Here is a 23,787-nt window from a genome sequence, read left to right as displayed (position 1 = left end):
CAGGCTGGCAATACTGTTCTCAAGAAACAAAATCAAAATGTCAAAACAATGTGAGATTCTCAATGTGACAGGTCACTTAAATCATGTTCAGTGGAGCTTTTAGGGTGATTAGCTTTTAGGTTTCCTGTTTCCATTTTATTAAATTCACAGAGACTTTGGAGAGTTTCAGGCCAAATAATTGCCTGTTGCCCTTTTCCATTGTCGCAAAGTTCACTGGTTTTCTTGTCATCTCAGCCTACACTTAAAGATTTATCCTGAAGCCGCACCACTTGCTCTGCATGCTGAAGCTGTTTTCTCATTCCAACCCCTGATCTCTGCAGCATCTAGTTTTGTGAAATGAAGAAGCAGAAGTTCAATGACCTTCTCCTGGAGCGAATTCAATGTAATTGAATAACTGTAACAGACTGCAATCTGCAGCAGTCTGGGGAGCTTTTAAGGAAACACAATCCATGTATCCCCATTCCCATTACAGCAGGGCACAGAGGCTACCAGTCACTTTTATTATAACTGTAGTCGATGAGAATATGTTTCCCAAGTTACATAAACACAGCACGGAGGATACAGTAAATGCTCTGTAGTTGGCTCACGACTCTCTTCAGTTGATGTATCTTTAATTCTCATAAAGTTGACATGAAGCTAGTCTGAGGAGGAACAATGGTCAAGTATGGTGATTGAATCGTGCAGCATTTCTAAGTAAAACATAAGTGGACGTCCATTGTTCAACCGAAGATTGCTCCTTTTAACTGTCTTTGTTTTCTCTGTTTCTGCTTCTCCCACTCCAGTCAACACCACTCCACCTGGCTGCAGGTTACAACAGAGTGAGAATTGTTCAGCTGCTTCTCCAGCATGGAGCAGACGTGCACGCCAAGGACAAGGGGTGAGTCTATATGAATTAAGAGCTGCTTCCAAATTTTGGGGTATGTGAAGATAATCTCTTTTTCAAATATATATATTTGCATTCTTCTGTCCTTAATGTCATCCACTGTTTATTGCATCCTTTATTGTCTTGCTGCATCTAGTGACCAAATCACTCACCTATACTGTATTAAAACAGCCTCACATCATTCCTCCCAGTTTCTTGTCGTCCTCTGTTTTTTACTTTCTTGGTGCCACAGCCCAGCAAGAATGTTTGTCTCTGTCTCCAGTTGTGGTGACTCATAGACCTTCTGCAAGCCGGCAGCAGATTGCAGTTTAAAGTCAATGAGTCATTCGTCGTCATTCAATGTAGGATTGAACCGTAATGCGCAATTTAAATACAAGGGATCTCAGTTTGTGAAAGTTTGCTATGATTTATGTCTTGAATTAAACTTCCCTTGTTGTGAGTAACGGAAATTACTTTCATGGATCTTTAAGTTTTATTTTTTAGATAAACTGTCCATTTTCATGACTCCTGCTCTCTGGAATAACCGTGCGAGTCCCAAAACAAATGTGCTTGGCATTAACCATGTTTAGTCTTCTGAGAGTGTGTCAGGATGATTTTTTAAATTAGGATTATTATTATTGTTATTTCGTCTACCGTTATGCTTCATACTAGTGTACAGCTTGAGCAGAACTCATGAAGTATGGCAATGACAGCCAAAACAGAAGATAATAAGGAATAGAAATGCTAAATATGTTTAATCCTTTCAGTGGCCTGGTGCCTCTCCATAACGCCTGCTCCTATGGCCACTATGAAGTTACTGAGCTGCTGTTAAAGGTAACAAAAACTCAGTATGTTGATTCGACTGTTTATATTGATAAATTAAAAATCATATCAAATATTTCTCTTTTTTTTCATGCAGCACGGAGCTTGTGTAAATGCTATGGACCTTTGGCAGTTCACACCCCTCCATGAAGCAGCATCGAAGAACAGGGTGGAGGTGTGCTCTCTGCTACTGAGCCACGGAGCTGACCCAACTCTGCTAAACTGCCATAGCAAGAGTTCAGTGGATATGGCACCAACCCCAGAACTGAAAGAGAGACTAACTTGTAAGTGTGGTGCACCACCCCTATTGGTTGGGTTATGATTCTACTATTCTGTATGATACGTGTGATTTAATTTAGTATAACAAGAATAATATAATCGAATAATACTAATACATTAAGTAATTTTTAACCTTACTACCTTACAATTGCGGCTTCCTGCCATTGGAAAACACGTTCATCATAGTAGTATTAGCCACTGTTTAGCACCCACACGGTCCTCTGTACAATTGCAGCATTGTTCTCAGCGTTAGAATCTCGCAGAAGCAGACGCTCATGCAGCTTTCTGAGTCACAACAGCAGTGATAGCGGTTTGTTGGGGATGTTCTAATAACCACTGACGATTTGGAAATGGATTAACTCAAAGAGCAATCGGTCGTGCTCAACCTGAGACGGTAATGCTAAAACCAACTTCTCTTTTCCATTCATCACGTTGAATGGACTGTAGGAAGAACTCTCAAGCATAGCAGTAGTATTATCAAGAAACTGAGATCTTTTCTAATGATCTCAGGAAAAAACTTGGAATGTGCTTGCAAAATAGTATCATTGAAAGATCTCTTCATTCCAGCCCCAAGTGCTGGCTCAGAGAGGCTAAATATTGTCTCCAGTGTTCTCTTTTCCCTAAAGCCAGACCATCCTGACTGGTGTTTCTAGATACGATCCTGAATGACAGTTTCATTGAGATGATTTATGTGGTGAAAATAATCCTGATCAAATGGGATTGCATCCTATGGATTTTAATGTTGCACACTTTTATGTATTAGTAGACCATTTGAAGTCATTGATAAGTTTGTTGAAGCATCAAGTGTGTGACTTGTGTAATATATGATACAAATATAAATCTTATCACGGGTCATTCCTCTTGGCTTTGGACAGTTCGTCTTTATGTCCCGATTTAAATAAGTATCCGATGTTAATGTCAAACTGATGTACTGGTTTACTTCAGAGCTATTTTTCAAATGATGATCTGATGAACCTCTGCAGTTATGGTTGGTTTCATCTCTGTCACGACCTGCAGTTGTGCATTTTAAACTGGCTCCTCACCACCACCCATTCATGAAGACTCGACTGTCTATTCAAGATCAGATCAGGTCAAACGCTGCTCTGAAGTCTTTGAAATGTTCAGTTCACCTTGTGTTATGTTCTTGGAACCATGGCTACAGAAGTACACCGTTGCAATTGATGTTGTGTTTGTCAAATGGAGATAAGCTATGATGGCACTTGCCGCAAAGCTTTCTGTGTGTTTGGCCTATTGGTGTCCTGCTTTTTCGTGAAACAGATCTTGGCCCAATACAAATGATGCATAAAGAATTTGGCCAACTCTAGAACAAGAGCACAGATATGATTATTTTTTGTTTTTCATTACCGTTTGTGGCATGTCACTCATTTTTGCAGATGTAGAGGAGACACCCTTTACAGGACAGTTTTATCCTTTTTGAACAATCATATGGTCATCATCAGTTTGACTTACAAAAGCCAAGCTTCATATTTTTAAATGTCTCATAGTCCTGCTTCCGATCAATACTTATCCTATACAGCTGGTTGTGAGCAAACTTTCTGTTCAAACAGAGGTGACTGGTCCGTGAATGTCACCACACGGTTCCCTGTAGATGTGACATTTGTGTGAAGCTTTGTTGAAACTATTTTGTGTCCTGGATGTTTTTTGAGGCAAAGTCATGTTTGTGCAGTTTTTCCCCCCACGAGAAGCAGAGCAATGTGTCTGTCACTGACAGTCGTGTCGTATTAAAATACACTTCAGAAGGATGGATTCTGTCTGGTCACTGCATCTAATGGAGTTGTGTCATTGTGTTATTGCAACTTCTCCCAGACTAGAATAATAAAAATAGCAGCCACTGAAGTTAAGAAATGATTCTGTTATAGGAGCGTTGAAGAGATTGTTTTGTACATATCAGGAAAGTAAAAGCATAAAAATGGAAAATGTGTTGCCATTATTTCCTCTCAAACGTTGGTTACTTTTCAAATGCAAAGTGACTGCATATTTTGCACTGAAAATGAAGCCACTTCGTTTTGGGTCGTTGACTAATGGTTTCGTTTAGTTCTGGTTCCGTGCTTCACACTTACGCAGTGAATCTGGCCCTCAGCTCCCGGTTCTAATACATTCTCTGTGTATTTTTTTCCAGATGAATTCAAGGGCCATTCACTGCTACAAGCTGCTCGGGAAGCGGACATGACCAAAGCGAAGAAGACACTGGCTTTGGAGATCATTAACTTCAAACACCCTCACACACACGACACCGCTCTGGTAGTGCATTTGCTCTGAGCACACACTTCACTAAATGATTACGTTTACTGAAATGTTTGTCTGTTTGTGCACCAGCACTGTGCAGTTGCATCACCACACCCAAAGAGGAAGCAGTTGACGGAGCTGCTGCTGAGAAAAGGAGCGAATGTCAATGAGAAAAATAAAGAGTGAGTCAGATGTTTATACTAAATATGACGTAAATAATGGGTGTCCTGTCCTGGAAAGGATCAATGCAAGTTGGCAGAGACCTTCGTCTTCAACGTGTTTAATTAGGAACCGCTGAAGAGGAACCATGTGAATCTGACCTGTGAATCGAATCTCTTTGTCTTGTTGTAGTTTTATGACACCTCTTCATGTGGCAGCAGAGCGAGCTCACAATGACATAGTGGAGGTGCTGCAGAAACACGGCGCCAAGGTAAATCACTCCATATTCTTGCACGCAATAATATCAGCCTTGATTGATACTCAGTTTTCCCTTTTCACATCCGAAGTATCTTTACGAGACATAACAGTGTTTTTTTTCTTCAACCTTTTAATTTTGCTATTTTTTACGTTTGTTCTCTTTAATATTTTTTCCTATACTTCTCTTTTAGTGTGTCTGCCTGTTATTTATTTTTTTATACTGTGTAAAAAATCTAAATACATGTTGTTAATAATAGTATACATATATATATTTTACCATTCCTTATTCATTGTCATTTTCAGGTGAATGCCCTGGACACATTGGGTCAAACAGCATTGCATCGTGCTGCGCTGGGCGGTCATCTGCAAACCTGCAGGCAGTTGCTAGGATACGGAGCTGATGCCTTGCTGGTGTCTCTGCAGGGATTCACCGCAGCTCAAATGGGAAATGAAGCCGTCCAGCAGATCCTTAATGGTGCGTGTTTTTTTTAGTCCGTGTCTGAGTCCGTTTTCCTTTGTAATATTAATCATCTAGTGTCAATGTTATAAAGTTGAGTTTGGGTCAGGATAATGTCGATCTGTGCAGTAGTTGGTTGTGATGCACTTGATCCTATCGTTGAATGGATAGATGTCAGTTATCAAGAAGTGTAAGCAGGAAATTTAAGTATCGTCACAAATGCGGCACAAAGCCAGACCTTAGCACTAGTCGGCGCTGTGTAAGATTATTTAATGAACACTGGACACAAAATAAAACATGCCTGAGGTATCGCCACCAAACCGGAGCAAGGAGGCAAACACACAGGGAAGGGGAACACCTGCAACAGAAAGCAGGGGCTTGTAATGGGGAGAACAAAAACACACATGGTACAAAACACACAGGGCCTAAATAACAGAAAACACTCAGTGGTGAAAAGCACGCAAACGAGAAAACCACAAGAACAGAAAATGTGAGTTACAGAAACACTCACCCGAAGACACATAGTGTCATAGTAGACTCGTACGGGAGAGAAGTGACACAAAATACAGTGGAATGGAACCACACGCGCAGTATCAAAACTTATCAAATGACCAGGAGAACACACACCAACACACCAAGAACTTTCAGGATTGGTCCCTGTTGTCCTGTGTGCTGGAAAAGGGGCAACAGGAAGCAGAACAAACACGACAACCGATAGAATCAAAATAAAAGCCCACACACAGAAACATGAGAAGTACACATCACCTGTTGTCCAGAAAGCATGAGCTTTGTCACTTTTTTCAACCACATTTATTGAAATGGTTGATAACCATTTCCGTGACTGTTGCTGCTGCATTAACACTGTCACTGTTCTGATCTCACAGAAAATGTTCCAGTCAGAAACTCAGATGTGGATTACAGACTACTGGAAGCTGCTAAAGCTGGTGACCTGGACACTGTAAAGGTAGTGGGCCTGTACTATCCAATTTCCTTCCAAACATTTTGTTTGATTTCTCAATGTTGTATTTGTACAGGTGAATCAGACCAAACATTGACCTGTTGCGAAAGAAAGACCGTCTTACTCAGTAGCCGAGTTAAATATGGAGCTAAGCTCCTGAGGCTATGAGACAGACAGGTAGCCCTCTAGTGGTGCACCAGCCATTTTGCCTCTTTTTCTTGGCATGATTTAAGTGCCACATTTTTTTCCTTCACTCTTAGAATATTGAGGAACAGAGTTACTCTCTCATGCATTAAATGAGATAATTTTAGGCCGGATGCAAACCGCCAACCTGTCGCTGGTTTGCCAAACAGGGTAAGAGGCGTTGAAGCGATATAAGACAATTGATTGGTTTTTTTTGCCTTTAAGATTGCTGCATTATGTGTCCAATATTTACTGTAAAAAATTTTAGAGGATAGAAAGGGAGGGTCATCTGTTGCATATTTTTTGTGTGTTTGTTTCATTGAATGCCATATTCCCACATCCCACCTCAACTCGAGTAGTGGTCACTGTTCAAAACAGTGTGCTGGTTGTGTTGTGTTAATGTTTGAACACGTTTGGACTAAAATCCAAACTGAAGAGAAGAGGTTTTCAATTGCTATTCAATTTGACGCCTGCTTGTTTAGATGTTTATTTGCTGTGAGTTTTAAGATTGCTTCACTGCCTGTCGTGTTCTCTTTTACTAAGCATTTCTTGTTCATGTCTCAGTGTGCTTGGATGGATTCCCGGGAACCTAAATTATTTTGTCATTATGTCGTCTGGCTTGTTTTGCCGACACGCTCAATGCCATCAGTGGCCCTCAGCAGCTCATTGTACAGACCAATGCTGTGCTTTAGTTTGCGGCTCTCTGATCACCAGGCCCACTCATGTCAAAAACACTGCTGCTCATGATGCACTATAATGTGCCACGGATAAAATCCACCCACTGATGTCATGACCGGGTGAGATCTAGTCAAGTGTTTGACAGAAGTGTTTGGTGAAGCATGAAAGTGTCTTAACCCACAGAGACAGACAGTGATGGGTTTATCCAGATGAACAGCCTCTTCAGGAAGGTCTGTCAGGATCTGAAGCCTGATGTGTTGGCAGGGGTTCGGGGAAGAACTCAGGATTGGCTCCTCGCTGACTTCCTGTCAGTTTGCTTTTTATTTGATGCTGACATCCTGTCCACCAGGCTTAACAGGTGGAGTCAGTTGAATGAAGCTCAGTCTGTCACTACTGGGCCGTAGTTCTGATGCCGAATCATGGAAACCAAAACATTTAATCGACTCGACTTTGTAGTGTCTACATACAACAGGAATGTATTTTTAGATGTGACTGTGGTTAGGTGCCGGACAACATCTGTAGAGAACAATAGATCTTTATATCAGACAAACTGTTTCTCTTCCAAGTGAAGATAAGAACAGAATGCAAAAAAATGTTGCCCCTAAAACAAGGATGAGTTTGGAAGTCAGTTCAGAAGCGTGCTGGCATGCTGAAGGCACTCGGCGCCGTGAAAACCTGTTAGGTGCATCCCATGTGAGAAATGATGGTCAGACAAGCTGTCTCCTGGCTTTCAATCAATTGTTTGAGAGTGGCAGATTAGGGACGTGCCGACATCCAGGTTTCATCATGACGTGTCGAGGGCTTCACTTCTAAACTGAGGTTTTGAGATGTGCATACTCAGTCTGTCAGATCTGTCATACTCAGTACTCGAGTTGAGGAATTCAGTTGTCACTGAAATCTGCCAGTTTTCGACAAATTTTACAGTATCATATCCATATTATCCCTGTACAATGCTCATTTCTATGTGATGTGTCACTTGCCTAGTGGTTAGCATGCATCACCGTGTTGCTATAGGCTGCTGATTCACGTCCAGCCTGAACCTTTTAGATTTTAAGGTATGGATCTGATGAGAGTGTTACTTTTTTTCTGAAAAACCTGAGAATGAAGAAAAACGTTTCACTTGCATTATGCGAGGAAAAAGAGGCAGGAAAGGGGCTTGTGCACCACTAGGTGGCTGTGCGAGTCCCGTCGTGTCAGGACCACAGTTGCCTCCATTTTTTTAATGGTGAAAAAATGACTACCCCCCTGAGTTTTTTTTTTTTACAACTCGACTACAGGTTAGATCCCACACCGTTATATTGAACCACGTATTGGATTATAGATTGAATCAGCTCTCTCTAACAAGCTGGTCGCATCCAGTCACCCTGCATTGTTGTTTGTGTTTGATGATAATTTAAAGCGTCACCTTGCTCATTGTTTCTTTCCTTCCCCAGTCTCTGTGCACAAGTCAGAATGTGAACTGCAGAGATCTGGAGGGACGTCACTCAACGCCTCTCCACTTCGCTGCTGGCTACAACCGAGTCTCAGTGGTGGAGTACCTGCTGCACCACGGGGCTGACGTCCACGCGAAAGACAAAGGGTGTGTGGCACTTTAACGTTCCATTTTTTGTGAAGTGAATGCAAAGGTCAGCGAAGTGAAGTGAAAATCTCCCTCTAATACGATTTCTCCCGTTGTTTTTGTCCCAGTGGTCTTGTTCCTCTACATAACGCCTGTTCGTATGGTCACTACGAGGTGGCTGAGCTGCTGGTCAGACATGGAGCCTCAGTCAATGTGGCGGATTTATGGAAGTTCACTCCTCTTCATGAGGCAGCTGCAAAGGGAAAATATGAAATCTGCAAGTTGCTCCTCAAGGTGATTCTTTGGCTTCAGTGCGGTGAAATTGAGGAAGTTAGTTGTTAGTGTCCTGCAACAAACATATGTTTTGTGTTACTATTCTTCAGAAATCACACTCATGTCTCCTGCAACTGATAACAAGAACTTAAACAGGCGGTTTTGGAAAATAATAAGTATAATAAGTTATAAGATTTAGATTAATGAAGTTATAAAGACTTATGAACTTTGACCACACTGTATAATGTCATTACAAATAACTCTCAAATTCATGATTATCTTAATGTACTTCAGCCACCTTGTTATTAGATGTCATATAATTGTCATACAGTTGTCATAACAGATTTGTGAAAGTCATCATTTGATGTGTGAATGTATCTCATCTTCTCTTCTTTTTCAAGCCTCTTAATAAGAGGAAGACATTTAAAAACATTTAATATGTTCTAAGAATGGTAAAAGGTGTTACTGCCTACATGGCAATGAGGAGACTAAACATATTTTGGGGTCACAGTTTTACTCTTTCTGCAGTGAACACCAGACACGAAGCTTGAATAAGTGTTTTTGAAACTTGCATATGGGTGTCGCAGTAAAGCCTCTGTGACAGTTGAGCGATGAAAATGTCTCCTTTCTCATCCCTAGAGGACGTGTTGCGCTCCACTTCACTGATGTACTATGCACACCTCCACTTCCATCACTCTCCTTGATAGCCAATGACCTTCATCTTTTTTCTCATTACTTGTCAACTTCCTAGCTTAAGTGAGAAGTTTCCCCCAGAGATGAGACACTGTGGGTTATTTAAGACTCACTGTAAGATAGACCACAGCAGGCTGAGGTACAATTCTTACCCTCTTTCCCCAGCACGGAGCGGACCCGACGAAAAAGAACCGAGATGGCAACACATCCTTGGACCTGGTGAAGGAGGGGGACACGGATATTCAGGACTTGTTGCGAGGCGACGCTGCGCTGCTCGACGCTGCTAAGAAGGGATGTCTGGCTCGGGTGCAGAAGCTTTGCAGCCCAGATAATATTAACTGTCGGGACACACAGGGACGCAACTCGACCCCTCTTCACCTAGCAGGTAAAATCTCCATCTGGAGCAGGTGACTAATAAACTCAGCTGACCACGTGAAGCCCTATAATGAGCACTCGGAGATGAGAGTCATTTTTCTAGGGAGAAATACGCATTTGCTCAAGCAACTATGACTGTTAATTTTAAACAAACATATGATGAGGTGTTCTTCGAGATTATACTTTTGAATTGTTTATTGATATTCTTTATCAAAGAGAGTACCATGTGTCTCTCGAGTGTCCTTGGGTCTATGTACATATTCATATCCATTTACTCATTCTTCATATTGGTGCCAGTGGTGGCAAAGGTTAAGCTAGCTGGAGATAAAAAAAATGCTCGTTCTTGTAGTAGCATTGAAATCCTCAAAGCCTGAGTCGTTTTCTGGCTGTCCTTGTACTAAACTTTGAGCTCTTCCTGTCTGATAATGATGATACTGCTGCTTTTTAAACGTGCACCTACTTCCTGGTGTCTGTGATAACATCTGAGGCTGCGATAACAGACTCAACAGATCCTCACAGGCAAACACACATCTGTAATGCCCGAATTGAAATTCTATCTGTAGAGTCAGGGAAAGCTGTAGTCTGTTACTAGTGAGATATTTCGGGGAGTATCATGAAGCTGCAGTATGAATCTTCTAACCAGCCAACTGCCCCGACAGTAAAAATGAGGAACGCTCAGGTTGGATCAACACCAAAGCTGTCAGTGTTTATCTCAAGGAATCATGCAAGTTTTATTTGCCCGGAGGCTGAAACTCATGCACTCCACCAAGCAGGAACTGAAGCCTGTGCTTCCCCTTGTTCAGTCAGGAGAGCAACAGCATGTTCAGAATGGTGATTGTTAAAAGCTTTAAGCCATAAAAGGGCATGTCTGGGTGTTTTTGTCAGTATGAGAGTTAATGATGCATCAGAAGGTTTGCCTGATCATAGTCAAAACAGAAGATGTTGCTCCACATTCAAAAACAATGTTTGGACTGCTGGAAGTTGTGTGATGTGATATTGCTGAGAAGGATGAACTTTACACACACATGAGTCTTGTTTTATTTGTAAGCTGTGGAGCTAAGAGACTACCTTTTTTCTCTCCTCTTCTCTCCACCACTTTTTATTATTTATATTTTCTATTGACATTGTTAATGTATAATAGCAACATTTATGTCTATGTACTGTATATGTATTATCACCCATACTGATATATATATCTATACAGAATAGAAGAAAAAAAAAAACAGCCTAAAGCAAGGAGCATTATAAATGTAATGCTGTACATGCAAACCATGTTTTCTTTCTGGAAAACTAAGTGAGGTCTCAGCGATTTTCCTTTTTTTCTCAATTTGAACAATTCTGGTTAAATGAAATTAAAAGAAGTTGCTATTTTTTCCATTTTGTACATATCCAACATAACGTTCTTCCATGAGTCCAGGGTTGGCACGTCTCTTGACAGCCATTTTTTTGCTATGGTCTTCTTCCCAACACTGATCATAATATGAATCAAATATTTATCAGATCTTGTCCATTGATCTTGTCCATCCTGGGTAGTAAGTCTGAGGAAAAACAACCTTAAATTCAAAACCCTAGTGAAATCCAAGAATCTCTTGTAATGTCTTGTGGAGTACTTTCCATAAAACTTGAAAATGTGAAAGTTCCCTGAAAATGTGAAAGTGATCTGCCAGCAAGTTACCACATCTTCTCCAACAAAAGGGGGTGTTGGTCATGCATTTCTTTACTTCGTCTCCTGTCTCTCGTCTCTATCTCTAGCCTCCCTAGCTTTCTCTCCATACTTCTCCACGTGTTTCTAATCTTGTCCTTCCTGTTCTCTCCCAAACAAAACCTGAGCACCTTCAACTCTGTCTCTTCCATTTCTTCTTGTGTTTGCGCTGGAGCCACTGTGCTCTTGTAAACACTTCTCTGTCACAGATCTGAAAGTTGTGACACCCCATTCCGACCTGACTGCTTTCTCTACTTTACCTCCCTTGATCTCTGTCCGTTGCTTTGTACAAAATGATTTGAACTGAACTTGCCCACTCATCGACACACTGTCTCTCGAAAATGTGTTAATAACGCAATATGAAAGGTAAAATGTGTCTCTCGTGCCAAACCCATTTCTCCTCCCATAAAGTCTCTCAATCCTTAACGTTTCTTGGCGACCACTTTAGCGTCTCAGGTTTTCTATTAGTATGAGGTGGAGAGACTTTTCCAGTGCACTAGCTGCTCACCCCACTTCTCTGCTTATGGGAAGTGGTCAGGTCTATCAGGCACGTGTAGCCAGTCATCGTGAACCAATAACGTAGTATTCGGAAGAACTGCAGCAGTGAAGCCCTTTGCTTTTATGTAATGCTTCCTTTCTTCTTGTCAGCTGGCTACAACAACCTGGAGGTGGCGGAGTATCTGCTAGAACACGGAGCCGACGTGAACGCCCAAGACAAAGGAGGCCTGATCCCTTTACACAACGCTGCTTCATACGGGGTGAGACTCACACTCACACAGACACCAGCTCCATCATCCCCTGTTACACCATTAGTTCCTCTTTCTCTTAATACTGACTCCGCGGGTGGAACAAACACACTTCAGTTTATAAACATAATTACGTTCTTGTCAGCGGATGCAAGTTGGGAGTTTGCGAAATATGGCTCCCTGCAGCTCCTTTGTCGACTCACGTCTCCTGGTATTTGATGTTTGCCCTCAGAGGAAGCGAGGCGCTGTTTGCTCCTGATCCATTTGCCTCATTTACATTTAAATTGCTGTTAATTTGAGGTTTTCTGAAGATGTTTCTCTCTCTACGGTCGGGAAAACACACTTGCTGTGACCAGACTACCGCTGTCACCGAAACGGTTTTGAAGCTCAAGTTGATGAAATCTTGATGAGCTCTGTATTGGCGATGTTTCGCACACATTGGCAGCAGGCAGTTGAGGAGGAATGAAACTGAAGCAGGAGAAGTGGGCCGGGACAGACCGACTCACACCACTTCACACTTCCAGGGAAATGGTGTGCCCATGTAGGCTTCGTGCATTCATCTTTAATCCGTCCCTGAACATGCTGTAGGCATTTTTCCACCTTGATCTGGATTAATTGTGCGGATCTCCATCTCCCCAAGTCTTTGCTCTAATTCCATGACTGATCTTGGATTAGACTCTGAAGGGGCCTCCTCTTAAGTCCAGTGCAACTAAACTAGGCGGTGGGTTTTAAGGAGAACATCCCTCCATTTTCTCACTGTACAGCTGGAGGGGACATATTACCGCAAAATAACACTTAAGCTCTTGATGATTCTCAATTTTTTTATTTAAAATGTAAATGCAGGCAGCGTAGTGGTGTAATGGTTACTCCTTCCGTTCCTGCAAATCTTCTCCTTCAAATTTCCTCCTCTATGTTTCCCCTCCTCACTTTACCTCTGTGCTTCCTCATAGCACGTGGACATCGCTGCCCTTCTCATCAAGTACAACACCTGCGTCAATGCCACAGACAAGTGGGCCTTCACTCCTCTACATGAGGCGGCGCAGAAGGGGCGGACCCAGCTGTGCGCATTGCTTTTAGCCCACGGAGCCGATCCTACCATGAAGAACCAGGAGGGCCAAACTCCGCTGGACCTGGCCACTGTGAGCATGAGCTCTTCTCAGTCATCAAATTGGTTGCACATCAGCTGTGTGACAGACGTTGTGCCGTACTTGTTCCAGGCCGATGACATCCGTGCGCTGCTGATTGATGCAATGCCACCGGACGCCCTGCCCAGCTGTCTGAAGCCCCAAGCTACTGTGGTGGGTGACCAGCTTTAGAACGCTCATTTACTAACAAGCTGCAGTGGACTGAAGCCCTGCCGTCCACAGGTCAGCGCAAGTGTGGTGAGCGCGGGAGCCACTGGTGGAGTGGTCATTTCTCCGTCGCCGTCACCGTCGTGTCTGTCGGCAGCCAGCAGTATCGACAACTTGACCACGCCCCTTAATGACATGTCAGTGGGCGGAGCCACTGGGATGGCGGATGGAGCCTCCGGGGCAGACAGAAAAGACGTTGAAAGTACGGACGAAAGAAAACACACGGCAACTCTGCGCATAATGTTTTTAATGTGCCGCTTGTGTGCTCAAGCAGGTCTGCTTGACATGACCATCAACCAGTTCTTGAAGAGTTTGGGCCTCGATCACCTGAGAGAAATCTTCCAGAGGGAGCAGGTACACATGATGAAAAGCTGTGTGGATCCATTGTAGAGAGTACCTGCGTTGAAGCTTCATTCATTCATGTAAAACATACACGTTTAGATTCACTGGAAGCAGTGGGTTTGCAGCCATCAGGCCTCTTGTGGCTCTTCAGAGGCTATTTGTTCTGAAATAAAGGCCGCAAGCACAAACTGTAAACGTCTTGTATAGTTTCACTGGCCACCAACATTAATCACCCGTAAGAACACGCTTAAAGGTCAGGATTCCAAAAGGAACAGTGTCTTCATCACCTTTGTAAATTTCAGCCGCTCTCTCAATGAGTAGACGTTGAAAGTCGTTAGCATATCGCAGGCTTGATGAGTCCCGTGCATTCATTAACCTTTCCCTTATCCCGTGGTGAGTTTCCTCTCATGAATATCTGTCAGACTTGTTGTGTCTGCAATATGTCTCGGGTAATTGAGCTCATGATTATCAGTGTCTTGTCATGGTGAAGACCTGCCGTCGAGCTTGTTAGGAAGGGTGAGTGGAGCGGCCCAAAGTGAAGAGCGGATGGATTTTCAGGAATGTGTTTGCAACATGCTGCCCTCCTGCTCTTGAAAGAGAGTTTGTCTTGTGAATACCTCTGCTGTTTCTGAGCAGATTTCGCTGGATGTTCTGGCAGACATGGGTCACGAGGAGCTGAAAGAGATCGGCATCAATGCTTATGGTCACAGGCATAAACTCATCAAGGGCATCGAGAGGCTTCTGGGAGGCCAGCAAGGTCAGGAAACCCACTCTTGCTCTCACACGCACACACACTCTTACCAGGACGTACTTGATACCACACTTCAGCACAGCACAACTGGTTTACATTTTTCAAACTATAATGATGGTCAGATTCTTTTAAGCTTGCTGGTTATTGCAGTGTGACGGATATGTGTTCAAAAGCTGCTCAAACACATTCAGGCTGCGTCTACCTGGAAATGTTGTAGTACAGGTGCCAGGCACCACCTAACCCTAGGCCAAAATCGTGACTGAGACCGGAGCATACAGAGGCCGAGTCCATGAACGAGACATTGAGGGCCCAAAACGAAGTCGACACCAAGACCAAACTGAATACAGAAGCAACTACTACTGTACTTTGTTTCATTGGAAGCATTTATTTCTTGAATTATTTTGGAAAAATGACCACTGTTTCTTCTGCTGTAGATGACTAATAGACTTATGCTTCTGTATTCAATCCGCCCTCAGTCTCGGTCCGGACTCAGTCTTGGTCCCACTAAGTCTGAGTCTGTCCAAGGTTAGGTCGTCCTGACAACAACACTGGTGGAGGAGACGTCAAACTCATTGTTAGCTGAGATGACTGGTTTGTCATAAAACCATGTATCCTGCGACTCTTCGTGTAACTCCTCCATCCACGTGTGCAACATGTGTGTTCAGTTCATACCCTGACTGTTACTGAAGCAATGATGCACAGTGCTAATTCCATTGCTTTGGATGTAGGTGCCAATCCTTACTTGACATTCCACTGCTCAAGTCAGGGGACTGTGCTGATCGACTTGGCGCCAGATGACAAGGAGTTCCAGTCTGTGGAGGAAGAAGTAAGAAACGCCTGCACCAACAGTTTAATCATTTAAAGGCAGATTTATTATTTATTTCACGTGATGGTTGGGAGACGCACTATTACTGCTACTACTGTCATTAAGAGCGAGCAACAATCCCGCTTTTGGTCCTCAAAATGTAAATGCAGATCTGATAAATGAGTTGACCATAAACACTTCAAAGAGCCAGTCAACAACTTCATTCAGGAGCTGAGCTGCAAAAATGTGGCAGAATTAACATTGTAAGTGAAGAAAGGACTTCAGTTTTAAACTGTTAGTTGTGGTCGACATGAAGCAAATGTAATATTGCTGCCTGAGAATTATTATTTATTTATGGAAGGGTGTTATTTTTAAAAGGAAAAAAAGCCTGACAATATATCTGGGAGGAACAGAAGAACATAACAATAAAGCAATAACAAAAGGGATCACAGGCTGTCTGGGTCGGTTCCAGGGCCAGATTTCCCTCTCTGAAGTGGCAGATATTGAGCGTGTGTTGTTTGATCCACGCTAAGATAAAGCAGCCACCATATTCTCTCACTGACTGTAGGAGCGTGTTCAGTGAGCCTGTGACCAAGTTGCTTCCAGTCTTTTGGTTAACGCTCGGCTTTGAAGCGGCTGATGCTAGCGGCAGGGAAAAGATTCAGGTGTCAAGGGGTTAAAACGCTTCACCTGTTAGCTGCTTCCCATCAGCCCTCAAACTCACTGTCGGCACCAGCGGCTCGATCTCGGAGTCGCTCTTGTAAATGAAGCCGGTAATGGAAGGAGACAGCAGATATCAGTCTTGATGTCGGTCTGATGAATGAGAACCGCTGGATGTGAGCAGAAATTAAAGAGGTAATTAAAAGTATCATTCTCTCTCTGGGGTCGTCGATAAATGACTGGCGTGCCGTCTCTCCAAACCGTCTCTCCAATCTCCGACGGATGAAGTAGATGTCAGTGTTTCATTTAGTGGACGTCATTAGGAAAACTATTGGCCTTGTGTCTCCGATCGTCCCTTCTGCTCTGCCTCTCATCTCCGTCTGATGGAAAGGCTGCTACAGGAGCTCTGTGCCCTTCCCAATCCTCACCGTGTGTCCACTCTCCTCAGCTGCAGAGCACAATCAGAGAGCACCGCGATGGAGGCAACGCAGGCGGAGTCTTCAGCCAGTACAACATCATCAAGGTGTGTATTCACTGAGTCCTGACAGATATCGAGACGTTTCCCATGCTGACTGATGTCTGTGCAGATTCAGAAGGTGGTCAACAAGAAGTTGCGGGAGCGGTACTCGCACCGGCAGAAGGAGATCGCGGATGAGAATCACAATCACCACAATGAACGGATGCTGTTTCACGGTATTGAAGTTTGCTTATACGCCTGTTATACCACCTTCTACACCACTGTTTTCAAGTCAAGCCACATTGAGTTTTCACACATTTTAGCTGCTGCAGTGCAATATGTTTTCTAGAAGAGCTGTGGTAGTGACAGATGTCAAACTTTGTGGAGTATGTTATTATGACTGTGGGCAAAGATGTGTTTGCGCTCGTCTTCAGTGTTGTCCCTTCGATGAAAAGCAAATTCCGCTCTCTCCTTCAGGTCCATCACTGCTGGTTGTGAGTCACTTTCGATGAGCTCGGTGCTTCTCTACTTTGGTTTAGCAGCGTCAGTATTCCCTCTGCTGCACGTGTCTTACCCAATCGTGGCAGGCTGTACTTGCTGTCAGTCAAAGACCCTGTGCACCGACAGGTGGCAGTCAGAAATCTGGGCTGTGCGAGCAGGAGGCTCATCAAGCTCCAGCGCAGACCCAGAGAAGGAGGCTGCACCTGACTGCCACTTCTCAGCACAGCATTCGCAATTGGCCTCACACAGCTGCATTTGTTTTTCACAAATACTTTACTTTTCTGCATTGTACTTTGAACTGAGTTGAACCCTCTCACTGAAATATGAACCGGCCCCTTCTGCAGACGCCACTTGATTGTCAATGAAGCAGAGCAGCAAGTCGACAGAGTTATTGACTTTGCCATCCCTGACACGCCATTTGTTTGGTACGGAGCCCCTAAGGGGACATGACCAAAAAAAAAAAAATAAAGCTTAATTGAATTTTATTTTGAAATTGGACTAAAATATGAGGACATACAGTCCATGCTTTGTCGCAAGCATGGTTTTATACATCCTCCATGACTACTAGCAGAATCAATACATTTGAACGGCGTGAGATGTTGCAAAAGTACTGTAGCATCTGTTGGTAGTAGACAAAAACAGCCATTCCGTGATTTAGTTTCTTCTTTTATTTCACTCAAACACTGTGTCGTGGTCTCCAGAAGACAGAAACAATTGCAGCTCCTCGCTCTCCTCAACAACTCTCAAAAAACAGAACTCTCTCTCACCCCGAGAGCAGCATCTCGCTCCACCCTCACTCACTTGTCACCATTGAACTCTGAAAGGAGCAGTAGCATAAACCCATAACCTCATTTTATTGTAGTATTATCCTCAGTATTGCGCGATCTTGCAAAAATATATTGCGAGATCTCCAAACTACGGAGCCTTGGGGCCTCCGTAGTTTTTCACCTGCTGCAAAAAGAGAGGCGACATTTTATCTGCAATTTTGGGTGGAATCTTTGGAGCACCTGCAGACCTTATGACACCTTGTCTTTGAATACTGGTTTGACTGTATGATATGATTCCTATTGATAATTCTTGCGATTAATAAAGCTTTCACATTTGCACTTTAGAAGCGCTCTTTATGCAGAGTTTTATTTTTACTACTTCTCTACCTCTCAGTGGTATCAAAACATATGGAGGGTTTTCCACCGTAAAGTAGTTTGTCAATTTTTGTCTCATTATTGAGGGAAAACCTCAAAAAATGGGGGGGTCTTTGGTTGAAAATGTGTTGAAGGGTCAGTCAGTATTTTTGTCTTTTTATTGACATGTTATAATTGATGGGATATAAAAAAAAACTTTTTCCCAACTCGTGTGTGGTTTCATGGAAGTCACGTGTATTTTCCTAGATTATCCTAGAATGTCCTGTGAACTCAGGCAATTATAAATCACTCTAAATAATTTCCATTTCAGTGTTTTCGACCAGAGGAACTCTTCAGACCTGAAGCCTGAAAACTCACTGTTCATGCTCCAGCACCAGTTTCAGTCAGGACTTCAGCCTCGGGACAACAGCCTGTCCTGATTCTCTGAAATATTTTAGTGCTGAACAGAGGGAAACTGAAAGTAATGCTGCAACTCTGGTTGTGCCTGGAAGGCTTCCTCTGGCTGTCAAAGCTAGTCGGAAGTCTTTCGGATTCTAAATTTCCTGTTGGTCTCTTGCTGTCTGAACGTTTGTCAGAGTAGTTGGTTGCCTCCAAACCACTTCCTCGATGAAGGTTTTCAGTATGCCTCCTTCTGCTGCCTATTTTTGGTTTCTTCATCTCTCCCCTCCCTCTGCTCCTGCCAGGTTCGCCCTTCATCAACGCCATCATCCACAAGGGCTTCGACGAGCGCCACGCGTACATCGGCGGCATGTTCGGCGCCGGCATCTATTTTGCAGAGAATTCCTCCAAAAGCAACCAGTACGTGTACGGGATTGGTGGAGGCACCGGATGTCCCACCCACAAAGACCGGTCCTGCTACGTGTGCCACAGGTGCGGCAGAATCACTGGCGCTCCGTCGAAGCTGACATGGGCCTGACCTTTGAAATGTTGACCTTCCAGGCAGATGCTGTTCTGCAGAGTGACGCTGGGAAAGTCCTTTCTCCAGTTTAGCGCCATGAAAATGGCCCACGCTCCACCGGGGCACCACTCCGTGATTGGTCGGCCCAGTGTCAACGGGCTGGCCTACGCCGAGTACGTCATCTACCGTGGGGAGCAGGTGAGTGGAGCACAGCTGACCATTACCTCCTCGTCTGGAGTTGGCTCATGCTACATGCTGGAACAGATATTGGTGAAATAAATGGTCAGATTGAGTCACAGTGTGGTTGGAAGTGAGCAGGAAGTGTCAGTGGACTCGGTTCTTGTTTCCTGGCTGATAGAGGAAAATGTAAAGGATGTTGTTTGTGTGGGTGCAGTTGCATGTTTCCCCACCCCTCTGCAGGTCTGATGTGGAGGTTCTCTGTCTGCAGGCGTACCCGGAGTACTTGATCACCTACCAGATAGTGAAGCCGGAGAGCTTGGCCACGCCCACAGCCTCTGCTGAGCAGAAGTCTTGAATCTCAACGGCCTCTGAAGGGAAGGAGAGGTGCTTGAAAGCAAACACTACAACTCAACCATGAGAACCTCCGGCCCGAAATACTGGAGCTGACCAGGAACATGAAGTGTCTTTTGGGTGGAACACACACACTGTCTACATTTTAACCTTCACGCTACACGTGTTCTGGACTTGGGATCAGATGATTTGATACAGCGTGTGTCGAAGGAAGAAAAAAAAAAGCAGCAACATTTGTGTTGTTCTTTTGTAAAACAAAATGACTGGAATGAATATGAGCGACAGAGATTACTGTGGACGTACTGAAGCGGACAGAACCCACAGCATGAGCTGAGCCTCGGACTCCAGCTTAACCAGGGCTTCACATTTGCCCCTTTCTAGAACCAGTCGCCATCTTCTTGATCCACACAGGATCTGTTTGTCTTAATTGAATCACCGAAATACAAGCTAACCTCGGCCTTACGCGCTCAAACATCGGTCTGAATCACTGGCGACGGATTTGGATGGAGATCTTTGTCTTCAAAGACAGGTTTTCTCGCAGGCTTGAGCAGAAGCCCATTCCTTTTGAAGCCCACTGACTGAAACCAGACTTTGACACTGTGTGAGACAGAGATTTGCACAGCTAACACAAACTGCACCAGACAACAACTCTTCATCTTCTGAACCGCTTTTTCAAACTGAGGTCTAACTTCCACAACGTGACACCACCTTGTACCCGCTCATAACTCTCGAAGTCAGAATTCAATCAAAACACTCAAGTCGATGTTGAGCAATGGCATTAAAGCTATATTTTGGGTGAGTCATGTTTGCGTCTGGTGCAGCCGAGCCATCAGTGTCAGACGGGTCCACTGTCGCTCCTCCTGACGATGTTTACATGAAAACTGCTGCCTTTCCACTGCGCTTCTGTCTTGCTCTGCCGCCATCTAGAGGCAAGTTGCTGGAACTACGGCGGGTGGCGCTCGACGTGGGAGTTACCAATATTTATTTAAGGTCTTTAAAGCTGTGCATTTTGATTGAAATTTCTATTTTGAAATGTGAATTTTGAACACCCGTTTTGGTGACGCCTCCAGAAAACGTCGTTGTCATTGTGTGGCGCTCAAAAAACAACGTCGGTTTTGGCGTCATTCAAGACAAACGCAGGAAGAAACAACGGATTGATGAAGCTTTCACCTTTTAAAGTTGCATATTTACAAGTAAACTTTCCCAAGATGACTTTTAAAAATCGTGTTAAAAATGTACGAAAGCGGCACTGAATCAACCGTGACACTGGTCACACGCGTTTGAATGTATTTGCGGGAAGAGTTTTTACTCCTGACATACGAGCGTGGGAACGTTTGTGTTCAACTTCTCACAGTAAAGAGTTTTTATGTTCATTTGCAACTTTAAAATGTGTTGAACCAGCGGGACATAAACTCAGCAGGGGCTGATCGCAGGTGTGTACAGAACCCGCACTGTTGCCATGACGACGACGACGACGCCGATGTATGAAGCTTTTAACTCAGCTTTCAATCAAACCTCTTAACCTCATCATACGACTGTCCGTGTTTTCATGTTATTTTCTTTGGTTTATGTCACTAGAAACAAAGAAACAGGACCACGCGTAAGCAAGGCGGCGCTAGAGTGCAGCGAGACATGACGGGTCTTCAGAACCATTCTGGGACGTTTCCTCTCTCGGACCAAGTGCTTGTTTTTGACTTAAGAGTGTTTGTGTCTTTGGTCAAAGGCAGAAAAAAATGTATATTAAAATGATTTAATAACCTTTTTTGTCGTTCCTTGTGATTCTGCTTTAGTCCCGAACCAAGAAGAGCTGTCGCAGGTTTTGGAGGTGGAGGTTTGCCTTAGAAAGGAGAGGAATGAAGGTTAGCCGCAGTAAGACGGAATACATGTGTGTGAATGAGAGGGAGCCAAGTGGACAGGTGAAGTTACAGGATGTAGAGATAAAGAAGGTGGAGGATTTTAAGTACTTAGGCTCAACTGTCCAGGGCGATGGAGAGTGTGAGGAAGAGGTGAAGAAGCAGGTGCAGACAGGGTGGAATCATTGGAGAAAAGTGTCAGGTGTGATGTGTGACAAAAGGGTGTCGGCAAGGATGAAAGGGAAGGTGTACAAAACAGTGGTGAGGCCAGCAATGTTGTATGGTTTGGAAACAGTGTCACTCAGGAAAAGACAGGAGGCAGAGCTGGAGGTAGCAGAGATGCAGGTGCTGAGGTTCTCTTTGTGGTGAGCAGGATGGATAGGATCAGGGAGCAGTAGATCAGAGGGACAGCACATGTCAGGTGTTTAGGAGACAAAGTCAGAGGCTAGATGGAGATGGTTTGGACATGTACAGAGGAGAGAGAGCCACTACATTGGTAGGAAAATGTTAAGGTTGGAAATGCCAGGCAGAAGGTGGAGAGGAAGATTTATGGAGGTGGTGAAGGAGGACATGAGGTTTGTAGGTTTGAGAGAAGAGGAAGAAGAAGAGGAGGATGTGTCTTGCTAACCAACGTCACTCGTTCTGTGACTCTGCTGACTCAGTGATCGGAAGAAAACGCCTCGTAACTTCGCTCAATTTTCCGGAACATCCTGAGTCGTCCAATAAAATTCCGCCTATAGTGTTCCATTGTTTCCACTGGGTGGCGCTGCTTACCGATAAAAACGCGAGGCACTGCGTATTGAACGGTGTTGTAGTTTTATTTAGATCCATCTGTTGTGTACCACTGACGAGCTCGGCTGCCTTGGCAGGAACTGTTGGTGACTGCGTGCCCCCGCCTTTTTATCTAGTTCAGGAACAGCGAACGCTCGATCGATTTTCTTATTCTTTGTTTTCGAGATCTGGAACAGTTGTCTGAACGAACTGGCATGAACGTTTCATCAGAATCCAGGCTTCTTACTGGTTTTTAAAGAGTAAAAAAGCTTGATACTTACTCGATACTTAAGGCCTCGAAAGATGAGACGTTCTGAATCGTACGTATTAAAAACGCTCCTCCAATTGTCCAATTGAACAAAACATCTCCTATACATCTTTTCCTGACTATATTTCAGCGGAATTTCTCCAAACTGACTGTTAAAATATGTTTTCATCCAAAAGTGTTATTATTATATTCTTAGTTTTTGGGCTTTGACTTGAGTCGTGAATAACTGAAAACAATAACTCCAGACCTTTGACATTCAAGTGACAAAGCTGCCGTATAAGACCTCTTCTTACAGTACAGGCCAAAAGTTTCTGATTCAGTCTTTTTCTTTATTTTTACTACAAACTTTCAGCATTGTAGATACACACTGAAGACGTCAGACATATGAAGCAGGATACATGGAATTATGTCGCAAAGAATAAAATGTGGGATAACTCTAAATATGTTTCATGTTTTAGAAGACTCAAAGTAACCAGCTTTTGCTTTGTTGGCAGCCCCACAAACCCCCAGCCTTATTAATGATATTCATGATGGAGTCACCTGTTGAGCAGGTGACTCCATCATGAAGCTCACGGCCAGAAAGCCAAGATTGAGCAAAGCAGTCATCAAAGCAAAGGGTGGCTGTTTTGTAGAATAAAAAAATAGAAACACACACTTCTTTGTTTACTACATAATTCCACATGTGTTCATTCATAGTTCTGGCGTCTTCAGTGAGAATCTACAAAGCTGTGGAACTTAAGAAAATGGATTGAATAAGAAGGTGTGTCCAAACCTGTGGCCTGTACTGTACTGTGTGACAGACGTGCACAGTATCTATAAGGATGTGTGTGTGTGTTTGTGTGGGCTTGTTTATCCTACTTTTTGGGGACCAATTCCTGACCAAAGACTGTGGGGGCCGTTTGGTTGGACCCCATGAGGTTACGCCTCAAAATGAAGCTGAAGACTTCAAAATAACTGGGTCACTATTATTGGGTTTCAGTTTGGTTCAGTGTCCTGGTTAAGGTGAGCCATGTGTTTTGGATGGTTAGGTTTAGGGTGAGAGGCTGGGGAAAGGGTTATGGCAATGAGAGGTGTGTGTGTGTATTGCATTTTCAATTGTATTTCTTCTTTGACATCTGACATATTTTGGTGTTCTCCAGTCGGCTCTCAGCACGTGTGTGCACTGTTTCCCGCTGGCCGTGCTCCACACAGAAGACCCAAACTCGT

General features: G+C 43.7%; 1 protein-coding gene across 4 annotated transcripts in view; it reads left to right on the top strand.

Annotated features, from left to right (window-relative positions):
* Nucleotides 1-21,448, top strand: part of LOC128755881 (poly [ADP-ribose] polymerase tankyrase-1) — a 65,596-nt gene extending 44,148 nt beyond the window's left edge. For all 4 annotated transcript variants that reach the window (XM_053859974.1, XM_053859983.1, XM_053859991.1 and 1 more), the window contains 23 exons: nucleotides 783-877; nucleotides 1,630-1,696; nucleotides 1,782-1,968; nucleotides 4,104-4,225; nucleotides 4,301-4,392; nucleotides 4,562-4,640; nucleotides 4,931-5,102; nucleotides 5,969-6,048; nucleotides 8,337-8,482; nucleotides 8,590-8,755; nucleotides 9,593-9,812; nucleotides 12,153-12,262; nucleotides 13,201-13,389; nucleotides 13,468-13,548; nucleotides 13,618-13,804; nucleotides 13,877-13,956; nucleotides 14,581-14,701; nucleotides 15,424-15,521; nucleotides 16,609-16,683; nucleotides 16,748-16,853; nucleotides 18,944-19,130; nucleotides 19,200-19,356; nucleotides 19,607-21,448. In XM_053859974.1, the coding sequence (XP_053715949.1) occupies nucleotides 783-877; nucleotides 1,630-1,696; nucleotides 1,782-1,968; nucleotides 4,104-4,225; nucleotides 4,301-4,392; nucleotides 4,562-4,640; nucleotides 4,931-5,102; nucleotides 5,969-6,048; nucleotides 8,337-8,482; nucleotides 8,590-8,755; nucleotides 9,593-9,812; nucleotides 12,153-12,262; nucleotides 13,201-13,389; nucleotides 13,468-13,548; nucleotides 13,618-13,804; nucleotides 13,877-13,956; nucleotides 14,581-14,701; nucleotides 15,424-15,521; nucleotides 16,609-16,683; nucleotides 16,748-16,853; nucleotides 18,944-19,130; nucleotides 19,200-19,356; nucleotides 19,607-19,693 (2,904 nt within the window). In that variant the 3' untranslated portion in view covers nucleotides 19,694-21,448. The remainder of the gene's footprint in view (nucleotides 1-782; nucleotides 878-1,629; nucleotides 1,697-1,781; nucleotides 1,969-4,103; nucleotides 4,226-4,300; nucleotides 4,393-4,561; nucleotides 4,641-4,930; nucleotides 5,103-5,968; nucleotides 6,049-8,336; nucleotides 8,483-8,589; nucleotides 8,756-9,592; nucleotides 9,813-12,152; nucleotides 12,263-13,200; nucleotides 13,390-13,467; nucleotides 13,549-13,617; nucleotides 13,805-13,876; nucleotides 13,957-14,580; nucleotides 14,702-15,423; nucleotides 15,522-16,608; nucleotides 16,684-16,747; nucleotides 16,854-18,943; nucleotides 19,131-19,199; nucleotides 19,357-19,606) is intronic.
* The last annotated feature ends 2,339 nt before the right edge of the window (nucleotides 21,449-23,787 follow it).

This window comes from Synchiropus splendidus, chromosome 1 (genome assembly GCF_027744825.2).
Source record: "Synchiropus splendidus isolate RoL2022-P1 chromosome 1, RoL_Sspl_1.0, whole genome shotgun sequence".
Classification (NCBI taxonomy): domain Eukaryota; kingdom Metazoa; phylum Chordata; class Actinopteri; order Syngnathiformes; family Callionymidae; genus Synchiropus; species Synchiropus splendidus.
Note: the sequence above shows the minus strand (reverse complement) of the source record. Positions and strands in the feature narration are given on the sequence as shown.